The 22,397-nt window shown below is 43.0% G+C and overlaps 1 protein-coding gene across 1 annotated transcript in view; it reads right to left on the reverse strand.

The window, feature by feature from the left end:
- The window catches only part of fam184ab (family with sequence similarity 184 member Ab), a gene marked incomplete at both ends in the record, with an annotated part of 541,527 nt that overhangs the window by 8,438 nt on the left and 510,692 nt on the right, over positions 1-22,397 (reverse strand). Inside the window, 3 exons of the mRNA XM_083643220.1 lie at positions 2,949-3,190; positions 5,413-5,517; positions 9,533-9,650. Coding sequence (XP_083499346.1) covers positions 2,949-3,190; positions 5,413-5,517; positions 9,533-9,650 — 465 coding nt within the window. The remainder of the gene's footprint in view (positions 1-2,948; positions 3,191-5,412; positions 5,518-9,532; positions 9,651-22,397) is intronic.

Genomic DNA, 22,397 nt, shown 5'->3' on the forward strand with positions numbered 1-22,397 from the left:
TGAAAATAGCATAACTTTTGAAGTAAACAAAATACAGAGACAAATGAACAGGACATATAAACGTTTTCGTTTCCGGGTTCGCGATAAAGGGTTAAAAATGAACCCCATGGGACATTATTTCAGCCTGTTACCTGGCAGAATCTTAAAATAGACACTTCAAGGATGAAGAAAAAACAGGTGGCGGAAAAAAAGCCACCCTATGCGCGTTAACACATTTTTCCATCTGGACTAATTAGCTTTCAGTTCTTGGGAATGTAAGATCTTTGCTACCAATATGCAAAGGTGAAGCCAAAATATCTCGTTTCCACAAGCTGCCATCTTGCTTGTGTGATGTCATTTTGGACCCGAGTCTGTGCAGTAGTCAGTGTCAGTCATCTGACAGAACCTTCAAAATAACCTTTAAAAAATCACACAAAACCTTCCAAAATAAATGTCCAGAACCTTCCAGAAGCTTCAACACAAAAGCTCAGAACCTTCACAATAAAAGCCCAGAACCTTCAAAACTAGAAATAACTGCCTCACGGTTGTATGCCTCCACCAAATATAATAGTCATAGTCATAGCACCACCTACTGGCAACACAAAAAGCAATTGATCTTGAGAACCGTTCGTCCGATCGACTTCAAATTTGAGGAGTGCGCTGCTGGGAATGCAACAGAGTGCAGTGCCAAATCTCATGCAATTCGGCATACACCTAGATATACCTACTGGCAACACAAAAAGCGCTTTATCTCGAGAGTCGTTCCATCGATCGACTTCAAACTTGGCGGTGCGCTTAGGGGGACCTGACGGAATGCAGTGGCCAATTTTGTGCAATTCGGAGACCGGCATAGTCATAGCGCAACCTACTGGCAACACAAACAGCGGTTTATCTCAAGAACCGTTCGTTCAATCGACTTCAACTTGGGGAGTGGGCTGTTGGGACACCGAGTGCAGTGTCAAATTTAGTGCAATTTGGCATAGCGCTGGCAACTGGCAACACAAAAAATAGTTTATCTCGAGAACTGTTCATCTGATTGACTTCAAAATTGGAGAGTGTGCTGCTGGGAACTTGACGTAGTTCAGTGCTGAATGTTGTGGAATTCGACATAGCGCCACCTACTGGCAACACAAAAAGCGGTTTAAGAACCGTTTGTCAAATTGACTTCAAACCTGGGGAGTGCGCTGCTCGGAAACCCGACGGAGTGCGGTGCCACATTTCATGCAATTTGGACACTCGCATAGTCATAGCGCCACCTACTGGCAACACAAAAAGCGGTGTATCTCGAGAACCGTTTATCCGATCGACTTCAAACGTGGCGGGTACGCTGCTGTGAACCTGAGAAATTGCAGCATTGAATTTTGGCTAATAAGATCACAGCTTTCACATATCTCCTGGACAGTCTGCCAACTCGCCCAACTACTTCTTCAGCTGCCGACCATTGTCACCGTTGGGCCAGCGGGTCATTGTTATCTGGGTAAGAATGACCTAAAATGACAGAAACCATCTTTGGGAAAAATTTACCTGACGTGTACTTGGATGTTTTTAGTTTGGCTCATGTCCCATCCGCTAACATGGATGGGGCAGGATTTCTGACCTATAGGCAGCCACCATTTGGTGACGAAGATGTTTTGGCTTCAACTTTTGGGAGCTTTCACCCATCTTTTATACAGTCAATGGGGTCAGAGCCACACCCATGAAGTCAGCCCATAGTCGGCAAACACCCATGCCCCTGCAAAGCAGCCATTCCATCTCCATACATTTACATAATCAGCAGCAAAGCATGCGGCACAATGGATAGAAGAAAACACAACATGCACGCGCACGCATGCATACACGCACGCACGGACGGACACACGCACGCACACACGCACACACACACACACACACACACACACACACACACACACACACACACACACACACACACACACACACACAAAATACAGGGGTACCAGAAACCAATGGTCAGCCAGCATGACAAATTTAAACATTTCACAATACATTTCCCAGCATGCACCGCATACATATGTATTCAAGCATGTCTCATACATTTATCATCATAGCTGTTCACACCACATTCACCAATCACAGCCATCACCAAGGAACGAGAGAAGCATTTATTAGTAGTAAAGATGTTGTCAACACAGTACACAGCCCACACAGAGGGGACAATACTTCATGATATATTTACATAACAATACAGTTTTTATGTGTGTATAAAAACAGTCAATCCCATTTCAAGTCAGAAGAAAAGTGTGGCGTGTGCAACATGCTGAAATTTGGTTGATGATGGAGATGAAGGAATGGGTAAACTAAAAGAATGGCACAATGCACAAAAACAACAGACAGATATCAGCAATAAGTTGTATAACTTCCTGAAGAGAATGGAAGAGAACTTGAACTCCATGAGAACAGAAAAACAGACACACACTGAGACTCTTAGCATGCAGAACGTTGGCATGTTCAAGAGTGACGCAAACACAGAGGTGGTGAGGGGAAAACAAAAATGAAAACATGCTCCTTCTGCATTCCAAGGCCATTCTTTGAAGCTCAAGTCGCACATCTTATGTGTATGGTCTGGTTATAAATAACGTTCATTTATAGACATTTACGCCTATGTGATCTTCAATCCACACGTCACAGCCTTTGATGGCTTTTATTTCACACTGCCATTCATGATCGTGGTGATTTCATGCTCGTTATGGTTTATGCGAGGGCCAGAGATGGCGGGATTCAAGCACGGAGACGTGAAAAACCCCGGCCACATAGAGAGAGGACATTTCTTTTGCTCAGCAAGAAATGACAGGGGGCTCCGGCAGTGTCTGGAGCAAGTGTGGGCTTTTTAAGGCCTTCAAATGAGAAAATAGGCCTCTAAAGAGCTAAATGTGAGGTCTGAGTTAATAGTGCTTAACGTCCTTTACCCTGGAGGGTTTTCCATTTAAAAGAGGCGTGTGACTGGCTCTCACCTCATGAATTTCTTGGGCTCGGTGGGAGGGGTCGGCGGGGGCAGAGGTTTGCTCGAGTTGAGCTCGAGGTGGTGGAGGGGGGAGTGGGGGATGGGCTCTAGGCGGGCCGGCTGGGCTGGGGGCTGCGGCGGCTGGGGGGGCAGCCCGCTTCCTGTGCCCACCATGCCTGCTGCCTCCAACCCCCTGAGGTTGGGCGAGCTGCTGAATCGGCTGGCTGCTGTTTTCTCATTCTTTCGCTTTTGCTACACGGAAAGAAGAAGAAGGAAGGGGGGGGGGGGGGGGGCATTGGGTAAAAAAATGAGCCAAAGGGAAGTTGAAAACAAAATGAAAAGGATACGAAGGAAAGGAGAAAAAATTGGGCAAATGGAGTAAGGGGAGAGCTCCATAGGTTCAATTCAGGTCCAGTAGGGAGAGAGAAAGCAGAAAGAATAGTTTGCTAACGTGATCATATTTAGGTGTTCTATGCAGAGTGGATGGATCTGAAGGTGAGGCTGTTTGCCCAGTGGCTCTGAGCAGAATGGAAGTTTAGATGAGCAGAGAGGAGAGATGTGTCAAAGCAGGAAACATCTCACCAAAATGGCTTGGAAAGCTGCAGGAAGGGCTGACAGCAGCCGAGGAGGACACACAAACCAAATAGGGGCAAATAATTAACACACAAACACACACACACGTACACAGAATTTAACACGCTAAACACACACACATGTGGAAAAAATACATATAACAGTGAGAGAAAAAAATATTGGAAGTTATAGAACTTGAGAGATGGAGTCAGCAGCTACAAATTGAGCATGCGGGGGAAACCATTCAACTCAACACACAAAAATGTGAAAAATGTGTTGATGCCACATATTGTGTTATCCAACTAAACTGGCCATTTATAGCCGTGTCAGATTACAAGCTTTTTGAGATGAAAGCGCTGAAAATTGTAATTGGATTTTTGTTTTCGGTCTTTGCGGCAATGCGGCATGTCAACAACAACTGTATGAGTCGTATACAGCCCAGCTGATTGAAGGAATACAGAGAAGCTAGGAATCACATGTTAACATTTTAGCAATGTAATGAATTTAAAGGTGTGACAGCGACAAGTAGCATTTTCAAACATCAATGTATCATTGTCAAATTAATTTGGTAGCATGGCATAAATACTGTAAACAAATGAGACGAGAGCATGGTGGAGATGATCGGTAGCCTGCCCTTTATCTCACATCAGTGAGTGCTGGTGTGTCTCCAAATTAAGACCGTAAACTCTGTTGCTTCCTATCACGCCCCTTTCTCATTGGTGTCTATTTCTCTATTCGCAACTCTCTACTATACTACTAGGTGTACTAGCAGTACATAGCCACCAAATATGCCACCAAAAGTTAAATCTGCAGTATGCCAAAAATACCCGGATCTCATACTCATTCAGAACAAATCTCCAGTATGCATTTGTGAGATTTTTTTTTTTTAATCACTATTTCCTTCTTCCTGGTTTCTCCTCTGACAGCCTGAGCTCGCCTCAACAGAGGCAGCCAGACTGTGCGCGCTCCGCCTCCGGCTGATTCGCACGGTGGAGGCTGCACAGCCATTGTGCAGCTAGCATGGCCAAGTTGGCTGTGCATTTTCTTCTCTCAGTTTTTTCCCCGTCACGCCGCGCCTCCCCTGATGCTGTCTCGCGCCCCCGCTGGTCTAAGGGGCTTACTGACTCCCCATTGTTACGCATGTCAGAGTGTGTTTTTAGATAAGGGCATTCCATTAGCTGTGCTATTGTTTACTTCCTCTTTCCAAACCCGGAAAAACCGGCAGAAACTGGCTAACGCTGGCCTAGCATACTGCAAATTAAATAGATTAAAAAAAAATTATAGTTCATACTGCAGACTACTATGAAAAGCAGTGTTCGTCGGTAGTAGATGGTTTGGAATACAGCATACGTCTTTACTGAAGAGTATAAACATGTTGAAAGTGTTTTTTCCATCGACCTTTCACTTCTTCCACCCTTTGCCAGAAACTGAAAACTAGCTCCGTTTGAGCTGGAAAAACAGCGCCCTCTTCCTGTTTTGTGCTGTATAACAATCTCCCTTTGTGTTGTAAAGCAATCGAGAAGATTTCCCTCCAAATCCAACCTGGCGTCTCACAATGTAAAATGCAGCCAATATTTTCAGTGATGGTCTCACATGTTTATGGTAATTACGGTATGCTAATGTTTCTAAATGAATGTGGCTATGACTTATTGATGTTAAAATGATACACTTGTCACCTTTAAAAATAGCTCAAATGCATTGTTGATTGTTCAACTCACACTGATCAATTAGTGTTACTTTGTATTACCAGAAGTGATGCATATGAAATGAGGTGAAGTGGACATCATATTTGCCACAACTGTAAAGTGCATTCAGAATGCCATATTTGTCCATGAACAGGCTTATCAGAGCGCCCAGCCCCTGTGTGTGGTGTACTTGAATGTCCAGGGATCAGGGCCTACCTTAATGAGAGGGTTGATAACTCCTACATTGGGACTGGCATTGAACACTTTGTTGAAGTTGGTCTCCCTGTTGACCAGTTCCAACTGGTAGAACTTCTTATCGTCCTGCAGAGGAAAATCACGTTAAGTGACAGCCGGGAAGGCCGGAGACACACCATATGACCCAGCAGACTGTGAAAAGATACACCCTTTTCACCAATATGGCTGACTTACTTCTTCGTCGATGTAGGGTATAGCTTGGTTCTTACTATTGCTAACTGTTACGACTATGCCTTTTGGCCTTTATTTTTCCACTATTATTCTTTATGCAGCTTGGTTTATAATATATAAGAATGATTGCAGCTTATGCTCTATAAAGGCGGTGTCTGATAAGGACTGCATATTCTATGTATTCCATTTATTCTACTTATCATGCCGCCTGGGAGATAAAGACTCAAATTCCCACGAGTCCTGGCAGTGGGGTCATTCCTTGACGTGCTCACATCGCTGCTGGATTTCTGATAAAACACAGCTGTGAATGCTGACCCGGGAACACACGAGACGACAAAGAACAGAGACAACGGCACGGTGGCTCAGTGGTTAGGACTGTTGCCTCACAGCAAGAAGGTCCTGGGTTCAAAGTCGAACCCCGGTCCGTCCCAGGTCCTTTCTGTGTGGAGTTTGCATGTTCTCCCCGTGTTCATGTGGGTTTTCTCCGGGTGCTCCGGTTTCCTCCCACCACCAAAAGACAGTCAGTGCCCCTGACCAAGCCAATGGCAAAATAACTGGAGTTGGTCCCGGGCGCTGCACTGCGGCTGCCCACTGTTCCTAGTTCTAGGAAGGTTCCTAGTAGAGGATGGGTCAAATGGAGGATGAATTTCCCGATGGGGATAAATAAAGGACAACTTAACTTAACTTAACTAATAGCTGGCACCCGTCAGTCAGAAAGACTGCATGATTATCCACACCGCATTAGAAGGATTGGATACCTTGCCAATCCTCATCTTTACTGCGTTTATGCAACCAATGGAGTGAACCCAGTGGGCAACCCCACCCCCTTTCCCCTGAAGATGCGGAAGTCTTTGTTTAAGCTGTAATTCCTCGAATGGCCACTTGAGGCAGGACTCAGAAGTCCCGTCGTTCCTGTTAAAATGCCCGACTTTGTAACAGTAATTAAGCATCTTTACAGCCTGGACCGAAACACCTTTTCATAACAACTGTGGGGGGTTCATATTTTATATAACTCGCCCGTTTGGAGTAAAAGTAATGATAGAAAAGGGGGTGATTGACAGATCGCCTGTCCAGTGATCGTGCAGCTTGCCGATCACGGACCAATAGCAGGCGGAGCTGCGGCTCTGGGAAACTCCCATCTCACGTGAGGTGCGAAAGGACTCAACCCATTCCCTCCCACTCTGCTGACAAAAAAATCAAGATGGTGACGGCCAACGTTTGAACTCCGCCAGGGAGAAGAAATTTAATGGGATAGCTACGTCCATATTATTTATGTCTATGAGTGAACCTCAATAGCATTAGCCATTGAGCTGTTCTTTCTTCTTTATGTTCCATCAAGTCGCTTGCGACCCTTGGTGACTATAGATTTCCGTCCTCCAACTGTCTCTCTCCTGTATAAGATGTTTCAGTCTTCCCAAGTCCTCTCACGTCAATTATTTTATGGTGTCAATCCATCTTGCTTGAACTTGAGCTGTTAGCATGGGGTTTAGCCTACAAGAGAATCATGAGACAGGATGGACAATAACACCACACCAGGAGAGTACATCATGGCGGTGCCATTTCTTTAGATGGACAATCACTTCTCCTACTTGCACACTGCAAGAACCAACAGCTATCTGACCTGCAAACTACAAAAGACGGGGTTGGTAGCTACTGAAGCAAATGCTTGGGCTCTTCGACCACGACAGACCAAGGTCAATCGGTGAGCTAAGCTATTTAATCATTCTTACATGTAAATCAATGTTCCAGCCTTTGTCTTTTTTCTTTCAAGTATATTCTAATTGTAATAGGGTTGGGTTGCCGAGTCGAAATATTACAGTACTTAATATAACAATTGGTGGCTAAGGGCATCTCATAAGCATAGACATAGATGTGACCAAGAATATTACACCAACATTGTTAAAAAGCCAACTTTCTATCACCCATAACTCTGCTTGTGATAACTTATTTTGTGTTTCAACATAATGTATAACACAATACAGCTGTCATGCTAACAATAGAAATTACCATTATGCTTGGTTAGCCAGTTAGCATTTGTGAACATCGATCAGATCACTTTTTTATAGTCGGCTGATAACAGAAACAGAAAGATATGCCAGTATTGTGTTATACTGTACATCAGAGGTATTCAACTAAATTGTTCAGAGGGCCACATTGTCAGAAACCTAAGGGGCCGGGGGCCGGACCGTTCCCCGAGCTATTAATCCCATTATATGTACACTTGACACAACGCGCCACCACAATTTTCAAAACTTGTATTTCACTACATTGCAGAAGTAGCTTAATTTTCATTTAAAAGTGCTTAATTTCTGTGCAACAAAAGCTGTGTTAAAGCCCCAAAAGTAAACACATTTGAAACAAATCTAAGTATTCTACAACACATGTCAGCCATTTGAAATATAATTTGGTCAATTCTGACCTCTCTTAGCTACACCACAGCATTGTAAACATTTATAGTGCATCAGGAAAGGAACACAACTGTAAACATTCTTTCTTGTTTAGAACCTAGCTAGCTGCAGCACACATCTCCTGAAAAACATTAATAGTGCACCTTTCTTGTGGCTACATCACAGCATCTCCTGAAAAACATTTATAGTGGATCTGACTTGTTTAGCTCACTTTAGCCAGATCACATCTGGAAAACAACCAGTCGGGTGTAATAAGTAAATTAGGTATAATTGTAAAAAAGAAAAATAGAACTCATCCGCCGGTCTGACTTGATTGGCGGGCCGCACGACGCCAATTCAATAGCCCTGCTGTACATTATGTTGAAACACAAAATAAGAGACAACCAACTCTCCTTTTCCGCTCACATTACAGCAACGGCACGTTCCTGCAGATTCTCCCTCTACAACACCCGTAAAATCCACCCATTTTTAACCAGAGAAGCAACACAAGTTTTAGTCCAGGCCCTGGTTTTATCACGTCTCGAGTATTGTAACGTTCTTTTAGCTGGTCTCCCCTCCTCTGCCATCCAACCCCTTCAACTCATCCAGAATTCTGCAGCCCGCCTCGTTTTTAACCAAACTAAATTCTCCCACGTCACCCCCCTCCTCCGAGACCTCCACTAGCTCCCCATCCTGTCACGCATCAAATTCAAGACCCTGGTCCTTGCCTACAGAGATGATCACTCAACATCCCCCCAATACCTTCAACCCATGGTCAAGTTCCAAACCTCTCACCGCTCCCTCTGCCCCTCCACTAGCGTAGGCCGTCTCGCCCGCCCCCTTGCTTCGCGGGCTCAAGTGTCGCTCAAAATTCAGACTTTTTTCCTACCTCGCCCCCAAATGGTGGAATGAGCTCCCCCCCATGGTCAGGACGGCAGAGTCACTCCCTATTTTCCGCAATAGGCTAAAAACACATCTTTTTTCTCTCCACTTTACTCCCCCCTAACCCTACCTTCTTCCTTCCTTATTTGCTCCTCATGTACTTGATTTTAATAATTTCACCTGGTTCTTGCACTTTCTACCTGGTGTGGCATCAATGTTAACCTTGTTTTTATTTATTATCCCTTTTTACTATTGCTGGCATCAATGTTCACCTTGGTTGTATTACTATCTTTATTATTATTGCTGAATACAATGTCTGTTTACCTGATTCTATGTTTATTGCTCTGTACGTCGCTTTGGAGAAAGGCGTCTGCTAAATGAAATAAAGTAAAGTAAAGTAAAGTAAGAGATCACAGACAGAGATAAGTGTTCACAGACAGATATCAGACCAGAGATATGGGCAACAGAAAGTTGGCTTTTTAACATTGCTGCCAATGGTGAGAACCGAGCTATACCCTGCGGATGCACAGCCGCCATGTTTGTGAAAATGGCCTATTGGACTTAATGCATGTTTGTGTCTTGTGATGTAGAGGCCAGCTCACAATGTTGGGAAATACAGCAGTACCCACAGTGCTACCCACCACCAGTTTCTTGACCAGAACTTCTCTCTCGGTGACCATGTCCTTGAGGTCAGCGATAACCTGCAGGTCCTCGGGACGACTCTCCCTGTTCCTGAACTTGTCCTCTGTTCCTTCCAGCCTGTACGGTGACAGACAAGAAATAGAAAATCTACATTAGCAGTCTGACATCAGTGACAACAGTACAGCAGATTCTCTCTGCTTCCACCTGGCGAGGCAGACTGTACGTAACCTGGCACTGCCAGGTAGTTTGTTTTCACATAACCATCTGGGAAGGAGTCGCTTCTTGGGAAACCATTTCAAAGGGCAGGCACTGGCAGGTGATTGGATGAACCATCTGTCATCTGTCCATCCGACCATGTCAATCAGAGCGGCTTCCGCTCCCTCCTCCCTGTGTGTCGCTGTAAATAGTGCCCTGCCACCTCAGTGAAAACAACAACGCTAACTAGCTAGCAAGCTAACGGCAGAAACCTACACGCTAGCTCGTTGCTACACGCTGAAAATGGCAAATTGGATTGTTGGAAACTATTTTTCAAGGGCACTGCCGCTAAGCGCCGCCCATCACAATCCCACTATGGAGACCTGCGGCGCCAGACTCCTCGGACGGAAGGGAGAGGAGGCTGGCCAGCGAGACTAATCACCATCTAACACAGCCTCGCTCTCACTGGTGACACATCTAAAACCCATCACTGGTGAATCACTGGTGGCTCAGATTCAAAACCAATAGATTGGAGCATGGCAAGATGGATCTGTCATGTGATCAATATCTCATGATCTTGCGCGAATCCAGCTGCCTCGCAAGGTTAAATTATTTGCATGGACAATCCGGTCAAATTTCTGGGAGGCTAATGCACTTTAAGGAGCCTTAACTAATCTATGACCGTTATCGACTTCTATTAGCAGGGCCTAAAATTCGGGTATCGCGCATATTTTCAGCATTTCTCGCAGATTTGGAATTTATAATGCGGGAGAAGTCCCACATTATAAATTCCAGCAGATTATTGAGTGAGGCAATCAACTGTAATTCACTGAGAAACTTTTATCACATCGCAAAGAATGGCAAATTAATTGTCATTATAATAGTAGAGTCCACTCTAAATCCTCCCATCTTTTATTTTGTCTCCGCCGTTTCCCCGCTGCAAACACATTTCTATTGTCCCACCCCAGTCAACAAAATAACCCGAATTGCATCAAATCATAGATGTTTTCGACAGGTATATGATGTGATGGTGTCGTTATGAGATAGGGATAATATATACAGTCAATAGATCCAAATTACGCATGGGGAGAATTACAGCATATATGCCTCACAGGGACTGCAAGACGGGAATCTGATTGGTTTGATTGATGTAATGCCCAGGCATTACATCAAAAAAGACAAGGCAAAAAGACAGAAGAGATTGTTTTTGGTGCACCACCGGAGATAGGCAGATCTCCCATTACTATTCATAGTGAACAAATAAATCAGGTAGGCTCATACACATACCTAGGAGTAGTGATAGACCATCTCCTGTCATGGAAAGATCAGACTGAATCAGTGTGTAAGAAAACAAAGCAAAGAATCTATTTCCTTCGCCGCTTAAGATCTTTTGGTGCCAGTAGAAGGATTCTTCTTTTGTTTTTCACTTCTGTTATTATGAGTGTTCTTCAGTACTGTAGTACTACCTGGTATGGATGTCTGTCTGTAGCCTTAAAGTCACAAATGTTGCAACAACTAAACATTTGTTCAAAGATTGTTGGACAACCACTTCAGCGGCTGTATACTTCCACGTATGACAACAGCATGCTGAGGCTGGCAAAGAACATCACCTCAAACACTAGTCATGTTTTACACAGTGAATACAGGTTATTGCCCTCAGGAAGGAGATACAGTGTCCCAACACATAAGAAGGTTAGACTAAAAAAGTCATTTGTCCATCAATCGACTCTGAGGCTCAATCAGGAGCTAAGCCAGAGATAGGCTGAGCGGTGGACGGTGCTCTCGATTGTATGTTTCTATGTATGTCAATATCTTGTGTTTTCACTGTGTCATGTTAATGTGTGTAATGTGTATACATGTCCTTTGTTTTTGCATACAATGGCTGCTGGGTCGCAAGACAAATTTCAGCAGTGCTGACAATAAAGCAATATATCATATCATATCATATCATATCATTGCCAGGCCACACCTGTGAATAATTCTGGTGGTTAACACCACCCAAATCCCATTTGCGCCGTGCATAAATGTCTTGGCATGCCTCCAATCTGCGCCTGCATCTGTATACCGCGAGTATTGCATCCCCACCAAATTTTGGGGCTGTTTTAACTTAAAAACAGGGAGGTCTACCCAAACAATTATATCATTTTTAAACAGTTACATTTCTGTATAAATCATTACAATATGCTCCGTGAGGTGGGGATGCGTTTTGCGGTGGGGGTGCAAAACTCGGCATAACACCTGGACACTTGCACATGGCGGACTGCCAAGACTGATAGAACCGAATGCCTATGGCTGCTTAGTCTGCAGTTAAAAGACAATGGGCCCTATCTTCCCAAAAGCGCTAATTTAGCGTTTGCGCTCGCCGTGCGCAATGCAAATTGGTGGCGGGCACAAGCGCATGCCTGTTATAATTGTACTGGGCATAGGCGTGCCACATGGCAAAGCAGGCATTTCAGCGCTAAAATGTGGGGATAGATGGCATTATCCTATCGTCAGCAGCGCGCAATTACTTTGCGCTAAGAGCTTTGAAAAGCACCTCTTAGGCGCTAAATACCTCGCTGCGGTGGGAGCGCACCGCAATCTCCGTGCAGCGCAGCGCAGCGCAGTGCAAAGTAAAATTCCTTTTGGATATGTCATTACGCACAGCCTTGCCACGCTAGGACATCAAATTATGCTGCTAAAATTGGGTATTAGCAGAAAATTCAGTGAGGCAATCAACTATAACTCACTGAGAAACTTTTATCACATCGCAAAGAGGGAAATTAATTGAGAAAACTTGTTGGACAATGGACATAGGCTATTTACCTTCATAACCCAGAGGGTCTTTGGCACCACAGACGATCTGTCAATAAGCTCTATCCATCTCTCTCTGTCCTCGCACAAGTGAGTATATCTATTACGCATGGAGAGAATTACAGCATATTGTATGCCTCGCGCAAACAGCCATTGCGATACGGGAATCTGATTGGTTTTGATTGACGTAATGCCCAGCATTGCCTGGCCACACCTGTGAATAATTCTGGTAGTTAAGACCGCCCAAATCCCGTTTGCGCAGGCATTTTGGGGCGCAGATGATTTTGGCACGGCTCTAATTTGCGCCTGCGACACATGCCGTGAACTTTTCCGCATCCCCGCCAAGAATTGCATCCCCAACATATTTCGGGGCTGTTTTAACTTAGAAATCAGGGAGGTCATGTCTACCAGACAATTATATCACTTTTAAACAGTTACATTTCTGTATAAATCATTACAATTATGCTCCCGTGAGGTGGGGATGCTATTTTTTATGCTGGACGGGGGTGCAAAACTCGCATAACACCTAGACAGCGGACTGCAATCTTCCCTGCTTTAAGGCATGCGCAAACAGGTGCGCAAGCGCTAATAGGGGATATCGCCTGTACAAAGATAGGGCCCAATAGTAATTTAAACTCAGGTGTGTATAAACTACAGGTTAAGAACTTCCTTTTTTAAATACAAAATTGTGAAATTATTATCGCTTATCGGACAGGAGAAGCAGATATTTGTTGTTTATAGTATCGGCTGAAACCCCCCCCCCCAAAGTCTATAAATCCCCCCTATCTGAAAAACATAATGGGGGAATTCTCCCAGTTTGCAAAGTGAATTTTAGGCCCTGTATTAGAGTACAGCAACATCGATAAGACGTCCCAATGCCCCACTGCTCCCATTGCCTTGATTTAGGCTACTACATTGGTCTATAATGGACATAATTACTGTAAGAGATTTAGCACTAGAGGAGTAAGCTAGCTTGTTAGAGCTGAGCTCCAACAGAAATGTCTAGAAAAGAGGTAATATATCACCATGCAAAATAATAATACTTAGACTTGTTTTTGAGAAGATGTATTTAGTTGTTGTTTCTTTATTGTTCTGTCTGTTGTTATTTTCTTTATGTTGGAACATTTAAATAGATTGATAAAAAATGTGTTAAAAATTGATAAAAAAACAACTGAGAATTATAATACACTATGATCCTTGCAGAAAGAATGTCTGTGAGTGACCAGCAATTATAATGTATTATAATACTTGCCCTTTATAAGTAATTATAAAATGCTTTATAATGTGTTATGATTATATATATTATATATATATATATGCATTATATATATACGCATTATGAACATTTATGAGTGCTTATGACTATAGTTGCTATAAGTGCTATAAGCAGATTATAAGGCATAAGTATGTTTATAATGCGTTATAGACATGGGCTTCATAAAAAGTGTTACCAAATGTCTATTTGCCATAACACTACCTCTCCTTTTGCCACCAACCAACAACAACACAAGGCAGCTTGGCTCTGGCTTCGCCTTCATCGTTGGTGTAATGCTGCCTCTCGCTGTTAGGACTCATGTAAATTGTGGCACGTGCATGCCCAGTGTACGTGAAACGGTCATAGTATGCGTTTTCAGGGGAGCTGGTTCTGCCGCAGAACCAGAAGGCATGAGAGAGTGTGCCCTCCGACGCCTGGCACCTGTCACACAGCGGTGAGACAGAAGGGAATATCCTGTGTAACTTATGCTTGGAATAGTGAAGACGGTGAGTTACTTTAAATTGAACTGGTGTCTGCTATTAACTGAGCAGAGGTGTACCACAGACAGACTCATTTCTCATAAGATGTCAGATAAATCATTACCAAGTTCTCCCTGCCACGCTTCTCTAATCCTCTCAATAGAGGCCGTATTGTAGTTCTCAAACAGTTCTCAAACATACAAATCTGGAGATGAGATGCCTGGAGTGAGGAGGGCTCAGCAAAATATCAACAAAAGCATGTTCATTTGGGAGTGCTTCAAAGGCACGAATCTTGGATCGAACATAATTTCTGATTTGCAGGTATCTGAGCAAGTTCGTGGCAGGCAACTCAAACTTCCTCTTCAGTAGATCAAAGGATGTAAAATTACCATCTACGTATAAGTCTTTGATGGAAACCAGTCCCTTCTCACTCCAGGCTTGATAGCCTCTGTCCGACCAAGGAGTCAGAAAAGAGTGATTGAAACAAATCGGTGTGTGGACAGAAACATCTGGTAGACTCCAAAAAATCCTAACCTGGTTTAGACTACTGACAGAGTTTTTCACAACAAAACTTAGATTTTGTAAAGTCCCAGAAAATAACGAAAATAACATGGCTGGCAGAGAGGAGTTGGCAATAGAGCTGGCCTCCATTTTCAGCCACAGAGGGGGCCCGAGGGAGGAGTCCCTTGCCGCCAAAACATTAAAGCCCTAACATTGGCAGCCCATTAGTAGTACCTAAACACTGGTAAGGCCAGCCCTCCTTCAGACTTGGGTTTTTGCAAGTGCATTTTCGAAATTCTATGATTCTTAGAAGTTCAAGTTCAAGTTCAAGTTCAAGTATATTTATTGTCATTGTTAAATTGCTCCAACAACGAGATATAGACAAGCATCTTACAACAAGCATTCTTAGAATTCCAGATGTAGGATAGAATTATGGAGTCCAGTTCTTTGAAAAAAGGCGGTGTAAGGAAAATGGGAAGGTTTTGACACAGATAGAGGAACCTGGGAAGTGAAACCATCTTAACTGAGTTTATACGGCCAATAATGGACAAAGGCAGGATTTTCCAGTTTTCTATACATTGTTTAAGTCTTAAAACAAAGTCACCAAAATTCAACTTAAATATTAGTTTAGGATCTCTGGGTATGGTCAAGCCAAGATAGGTGAGGCGGTCCCTCGCCAATTTGAATGGGAGATTTTCCAGGAAACCGGGAGTGAAGACATCAGAGAGAGGCATAGAGTCACTCTTTGTCCAGTTAATTGTGTATCCAGATAACTTACCGAAGGAGGTGACTAACTCGAGGAGAGGAGGAATCGATTGCTCTGAGTTAAGTAGGTATAATATTACGTCGTTGGCGTACTGATACGCATCTCGATACCTCCTTGATTGACTTATCACCATTGGTTATAACTGAACATGTTGGATTTGCATATACAGTGTTGGGCAGTAACGCGTTACTGTAATTAGTTACTTTTTCAGTAACGAAGTAATATAAGGCGTTACAATTTCCAAAACAGTAATTATATTACAGTTACTAATCCAAGTAACGCTGCGTTACTGTGTTAGATCATTGCCCGCCAGAATGCAGTGTTTTCTATGTAAAAAGAGAAGAAAAGAAAAAGTAATCCTCACAGTCTCAGGTAGACCTGTCGCGCAGACGCGCACACATCTGTCATGACGTATGTGCGGTGCGACAGGTCAGAGTGTGGTTGTGCACAACACGGGACGGCGGCTACTTCAAAACAAACTGGCTGAAGGAGAAGAGAAATACGTGTTCAAAAGCTGGAGGTATTCATGCCATTATTTTTAGTTTGTCTCGGTCAAAGATGCAAAGAACATTACTGTCCGGTGTAAACTATGTGTGAGCAGCAAAACGTTTTCAACTGCGAAAAATACTACGTCTAACTTGATGAAACATCTTAAAGGGCAGCACAGCACTGTAAAACTGGTTGAAAAAATCCCTGACGGTACAGCGTCTACTGCCAGTGGCAGTGATACTACTCCGGCAGAACACCAAAAACTGGATTTCAGCCGAGAAAAACCAGCCGTAAGTGGAGAAGGACTTAAGAAGCTCATCGCTGGGTATATCATGGAGGAGATGCTACCTATTTACACTGTTCACTCGCCCTCATTCCGATGCATCATAGAGAAAATACCCAGGGAAGAACAATGTCAAGCTCCCACAGAGAAAGACGTTTGCTGGCTACCTCGAGAGAGAATATGCGGGGATGGAGGCTAACTTGAAGGCAACGCTGGGTGAGGTAGACTTTTGTTTCCACTACAGCTGCCATCTGGACAGCTAACAACAGGAGCTATATGGGTGTAACAGTTCACTGGATTAACAGATCCACTTTGGGTAAGTGTACACTTAAGTGTAAGGTGTTTGGGGTAAAAAAAGAAGGAGAGAGTAACTAGTAATGTAACTAGTAACGTAACTAATTACTTTTTGAAAAAGTAATAAGTAAAGTAACTTGTATTACTTTTTTAAGGAGTAATCAGTAATTAATTACTTTTCCAGAGTAACTTGCCCAACACTGAGCATATATGAGCTTTACCCAGGATATGAATGACTCGCCAAACCCTAATCTATGTAGTGACTCGAACATTAGGGCTGTGAATCTTCACTGGGTTACATGCCGCCATTCCGACGTGCTGCCACTCCGACGTTCCGCACTCGTGGGTCGTGCGGGTCAAACAGATTTTGGATGACTGTGGCTTGTCTTACCTCTGGCTTACACAGCAGTGCAACAACATTGACTGGTTGAAGCTAACTGTTGAGCAAAGTCTTAAGGACCAGTTCATGCAGAAATGGCAAAGTGAGCTCAAAAGCATGACATCATGTGATTTGTACGTAGAATTCAAAAAAGAACATAAACTGGAAAATTATCTGCTGTATGTGAACCAGAGGCATAGAAATGCAATCTGTAACTTCAGGGTTAATAACACTAGAATTCCCAAGGTTGTTGGTAGATATAAAGGACTGCATAGAAGTATGAGGATCTGTAACCAATGTAGTGACAACTGTGTGGGAGACGAGTATCATATTTTGTTTGAATGCAAGAATGTAATTATTTTGAATTTCAGACAGTTATATTTACCCAGATATTATTTAACTCGTCCATCTATGTTTAAATTGATTTTGCTACTACAATCAGACAGACAAAAAGTAATGTGTAAATTAGGTGCTTTTTTGAAGAATGTCCTGCCTTTGTTCAAATGACATATGCACTAGCCATGCCGTGTGCCATTGTATATTGTTTTTGTATGTTTTGTTTGTGCTCCATACCATGTGATCATGGTCAATGAGTCACATTAAATAAATAAATGAAATGAAATAAATGAAAGAAATATCGGCACTCAGAAATATTGCCACTCAGAAATCCCACCACTCCGATTTTCATAAGGTCCGCCACTCCGAACTTGATTTGACTTCCAGTTGACGTTCAGGCAGCTGAACCTCGTTCAGACCTCTCTCAGATGCTGCTAAATTGGTTGCCTCGAATCCTCGAAATGATTGTCGAGCCCAACAAAATTAAAATAAAGACGTGTTGTATGTTGTTGGTGCTCCCTCTAACCCCACAATGTGCAAGATAGTAATAGGCTATGTGTCTCTATAGGCGGGTGCACAACGCACACACCCTGCTTAGAGAGCAGCGCACACACATGCTGACACGCCCGCGGGAACATAGCCTAATTCTGTTGTCCCTCCATGCGCCCTGCAGCTGTGTAAAATGTCATACGAAATAATTATAAATTCCAATAGGATAAGCTTGCCTGATTAACTGAAAACAATTAAACAATAACGAAAAAAATAATATCCTAACGAAAATAGAAGTCTAATCAAGTAAATAACCTTCAGAAAGCATCAGTAAAAGCCCAGTTATAATACTGTAGCACAGTGTGCGACTGAAATGTCTGCACTTTTGTGCCGTATTCCACAATATCCAAACTTCGGAATGGCGGATCCTTTAGAAAAAAGAGGAAGGGCCGACATTTCGAATAATGAAGGGAGGAATTTTCGTAATGGTGGGACCTATGAAAAAAAGGTGAAGGACCGCCAGTCCGAATAATGGAAGTTAACGTTCGGAGTGGCAGGGTTTCGGAAAGGCAGACAGTTACCTCTTCACTGGCCTCACGATTCGATTCGATTACGATTCAGAGGGCTACGATTCGATTCGAGTACGATTATCGATGCACCTCGATGCATCTTAAATCGATGCATCACTTTTTTCCGCAATACATGATTTATTTTTTCTCACTTTCTTTTTTCTCACTGTGTGGCTACTTTTAAAATAAAAGTGCATTTGGAATTGCATTGTATTATGATCCATAATTAAAATAAACAACTGCATGTACTTCCATTATATTTCATTTCATTATTATTATTATTTTTAATAATCGATTTTTGACATTTGTGAATCGATGCAGAATCGTGCACGTCCGCATCGCAATGCATCTTATAATCGATTATTTTTGACACCCCTATCGAACATATAAGGCCATAGTTTAATTGTTGAATGCAAGGGCGAATACCTGGTTTCAGAAGTGGGGGGGACACAATAAAATGTGGAGTGCCGACCCTCTAGGGGGGTCCGGGTGCATGCTCCCCCGGAAGTTTTTTTTAACATTTTAAAGTAAAATGCATCAATTTGGTGCACTCTGAGGGGAAAATTAAGAGGCTAAAATTAAGAGGCTAGGGCCCCTATCGTTGCATCAGCCTATAAACTGCGCTCAGCGCCCAGTGGGCATCAGTGGGCGTGGACCAGCCCACTCGATATCTTGGTGTCGGCGCTACCGGCGGCCTCAAGCATTACATCCACGCCTTTTAAGCGTAAAATTATGCACAGTCTGCTCATTGGGGAAGTGCAGTAAACGAATCACAAGCTTGCCTTTTAAGCTCCAATTCCACGGAGGGATCCAGTAAAGCCAGAAAAGCCAAGCGCTCTGCTCCCCCCCTCCCTTTCATCCCCATCTATCTGTCTCCATATATAGGCTATTATTCCATATTATTATGCTTCTCAAACCAATCTAACTGCAGTTTAAATACTGCAAGCATGTAAATACGCTACACTATAGCAAGATCAAAGTGAAAAGAATGTTCTAAACGCATCAGCTAGAAAAATATAGCCTATCCCTATGTCATGATGAGATTAGATTGGTGAAAGTTTGTCCAGAATGATATCGTTTTGCTACCTTTTCTTCTCGCCTGCTGCACAGGTAGGATGATGCACATAAATATAGCCTACATTATGTAAAGTCATTGCATAAATGTGTTTTTATTATAAAACTAAATGTGAAGTAGGGCCAATTTATTGGAGCGGACATCACAGTAGGACATGACAGTAGAACCGCGTTACGCTGTCACTCATCTAAATCATGATAAATCTGCGAGGGATATATATAGCCCCAGGATGACATATATATTTCACATAGGATTGTATTTGGATTTCTATGTTTTATTCTATGTTTTATTTTGGCCAATATTGAAATATTCGAGAATTGCATGTTGTGTGAACAGAAACAGTATTTCTATCTACCACTTTAGGCAATTTATGCTGATTTAGTTGATATTTATTCTCGAAATGTATTAGTCTCAATGCATGCTGGGAGATTTGAGGGAGTGAGAGAGAGAGAGAGGGGGAGAGAACAGCTTTTTTCCATTTGTGCTGCGCAGGGAGTGAGAGAGAGAGAGGGGGAGAGAACAGCCTCTGAATGACGGGCTCAAAACTGTCATGTTAGAAAAACTGTCATGTTGTTAAAACTGTCATGTTGTTATACTACGTATGGTAGAACTACTTTTTTTCTTCATCGGACCGGTGCCTGTCTGAGCGCACGAGGGAGGGAGTGAGAGAGCTAGAGGGGGACAAAGTGTGAGATCAGCAGAGGAGAAGCTGTGCGTGGAATATCCGCGGCGCACTGAATAAGGCCTGGTTTAAAGCGCAAATCGCTAAATTAACGCCAGGGGGGAAGATATCGTTAGGCCGGTATTTAAGGCCGAAACGCCCATTCTGGCCTATTCTGGCACTGCGCCACGCCTGTTTGGCGTAAAGCGCATTTCGGGGCATAAAGCCATGTTGCTATCTTCCCGAGGCAGGCGCAAGGCACGTTTTTTTGCGTTTAAGGCCAGTTTTTGCGCCTAAAGCCTGTGAGAGAATAGGGCCCTAGATCTATGAAGAAGTACACACATCACTCAATACATGCCTTTTAGACACCACCTCCTCCAACTCATCAGAGCTCTGATATGAAAGCAGGTGACATGAACAAGGCATAGAACAATACTGATGTGAAAGCCAGAGCCATATTGAAATCAGGTTGGTTGTATTATTATTATTATTATTATTATTATTATTATTATTATTACCTTTATTAGTGAGCTTTATTTTAAATTCAACCATGTTCACTGCTTACCATGTTCACTTCCTCTGATCACTTAACCCTTTATAGAGCAGCAGGGACATGCAGAGAATGTTAGAGGGGCAGGGGCTGGCAAAAAAAGTTTTAAAGTTTTTAGCCAGATTTAGAGGAATATCTCATTTTAAATTAACATTTGGATGATACTTGTCACAGAAAAATAACTCCACAAACTGAATAATATTAGTACAAAAGTTAAATTTGCTGTTACAATACTGTGAGTGCTGCCTTCAGGGATGGCTTGGAAAGGGGAATTTCCATACAGAGCGCCATTAGAAATGCATTCAGGGTCTAGAGAGGGCACTTTTTACAGACGAGGAAATCCGTGGCAATCTTTTGGAGTAGCCTATAGCTTATAATTAACAACTCAATTAACATTCTCAGCCATAATATGATGGCTGGTCAAACAGTAGCGTATTGAGCATGATTTTTTCAGTTTACCCATGATTTTTTCAGTTTAAAAAGTGTGTGTGTGTGTGTGTGTGTGGGGGGGGGGGGGGCATAACCAAGGTTTTGAAAAGTGGGGGGGACATGTCCCCACTGTCCCCAGTGGAAAATTCGCCCCTGGCAGAGGGGGTAGGGGGATGGGGGCATTGATGACGTGCTAAGCGAGCACATAAATGTCCCCATGCTATTTAATAATTTCATGAATGGACGTAGTTAGGGTTAGGGTGGCTGGATTATTTGGAAGAGAGCCAAATTGGTGAGTAAACAAGTAGCCTAAAACTTTTATCGTTTCTTTTCTTCCATCTGCCACTTTAAAAATGTAACAAGGAGATGATACTGCGCCTTATGGCTATTGACAAGTGCCCGGTATTAATGTTCACGTATATTAATTCATCGTTCGGCATTTCAATGAATTAAACAGCTGCTACAGTACAATATGTAAGTACAAAATATGTAATCATGATCCTTCATGCAAAAGTCTCTCAGATTCATCTGAGAGGCTTTTGCGTGGTGCAGAAGGTGCAGAAGGTGTGCTACGAGATCCAAAACATGTGAAAGCTGTGCAGTAGTGCTGGAACTGGAAAATGCATCAGCTTATTGTCCCCCTTTGTAAAGCCACACTGTGCTGATACACCAGGGGTTCTCAAAGTGCAGCCTGCGGGAATGTTTCTGGTGGCCCACGATGAGTTACAGTAGGTGACATGATGGTATTTGGTCCGATTCTTTCAGAGGCTGTAGCAGGCTCAGTTTTAAAGGGACAGTAGAGTAAAGTTCTCTTTTTCCGAGTGAACTGGCATCCAATTGGACAGACAAGACATAAACACAGTGAACAATACACAAATATGCAAACAACAACAACAACATAAACCAACCCTCAGATCTATCAATTCCTACCTAACCTACCTGTTGACCTAATGAAAGAAAAGAAAAAGAAAAAGAAAAAAGAAATATATGAAAAAAAATCTGAATAATAAAAAGAAAAATAGGGTGGGTGGGTGGGTGTGTGTGTGTGTGTGTGTGTGTGTGTGTGTGTGTGTGTGTGTCAGCTTCACCTAATCGTCATCTGGGTGTATGGTAGCCATATTTAGATATTCGATAAAGGGCTTCCAGGTCTTATCAAATGATTTGCTGGGGATGAAGTTCTCTTTTTCACAGCCTAATGTTGGCAGGTATGGTCTGTGTGTGTGCGCTTACGCCGTGTGCTAAAACATCTACAAATGGACAAATGCGATTTTTTCCCTCCATAAAACACAACACACATTTCTCACATGATTCACAATTGGCA

This window comes from Poromitra crassiceps (assembly GCF_964638095.1).
Source record: "Poromitra crassiceps genome assembly, chromosome: 9".
Taxonomy (NCBI): domain Eukaryota; kingdom Metazoa; phylum Chordata; class Actinopteri; order Beryciformes; family Melamphaidae; genus Poromitra; species Poromitra crassiceps.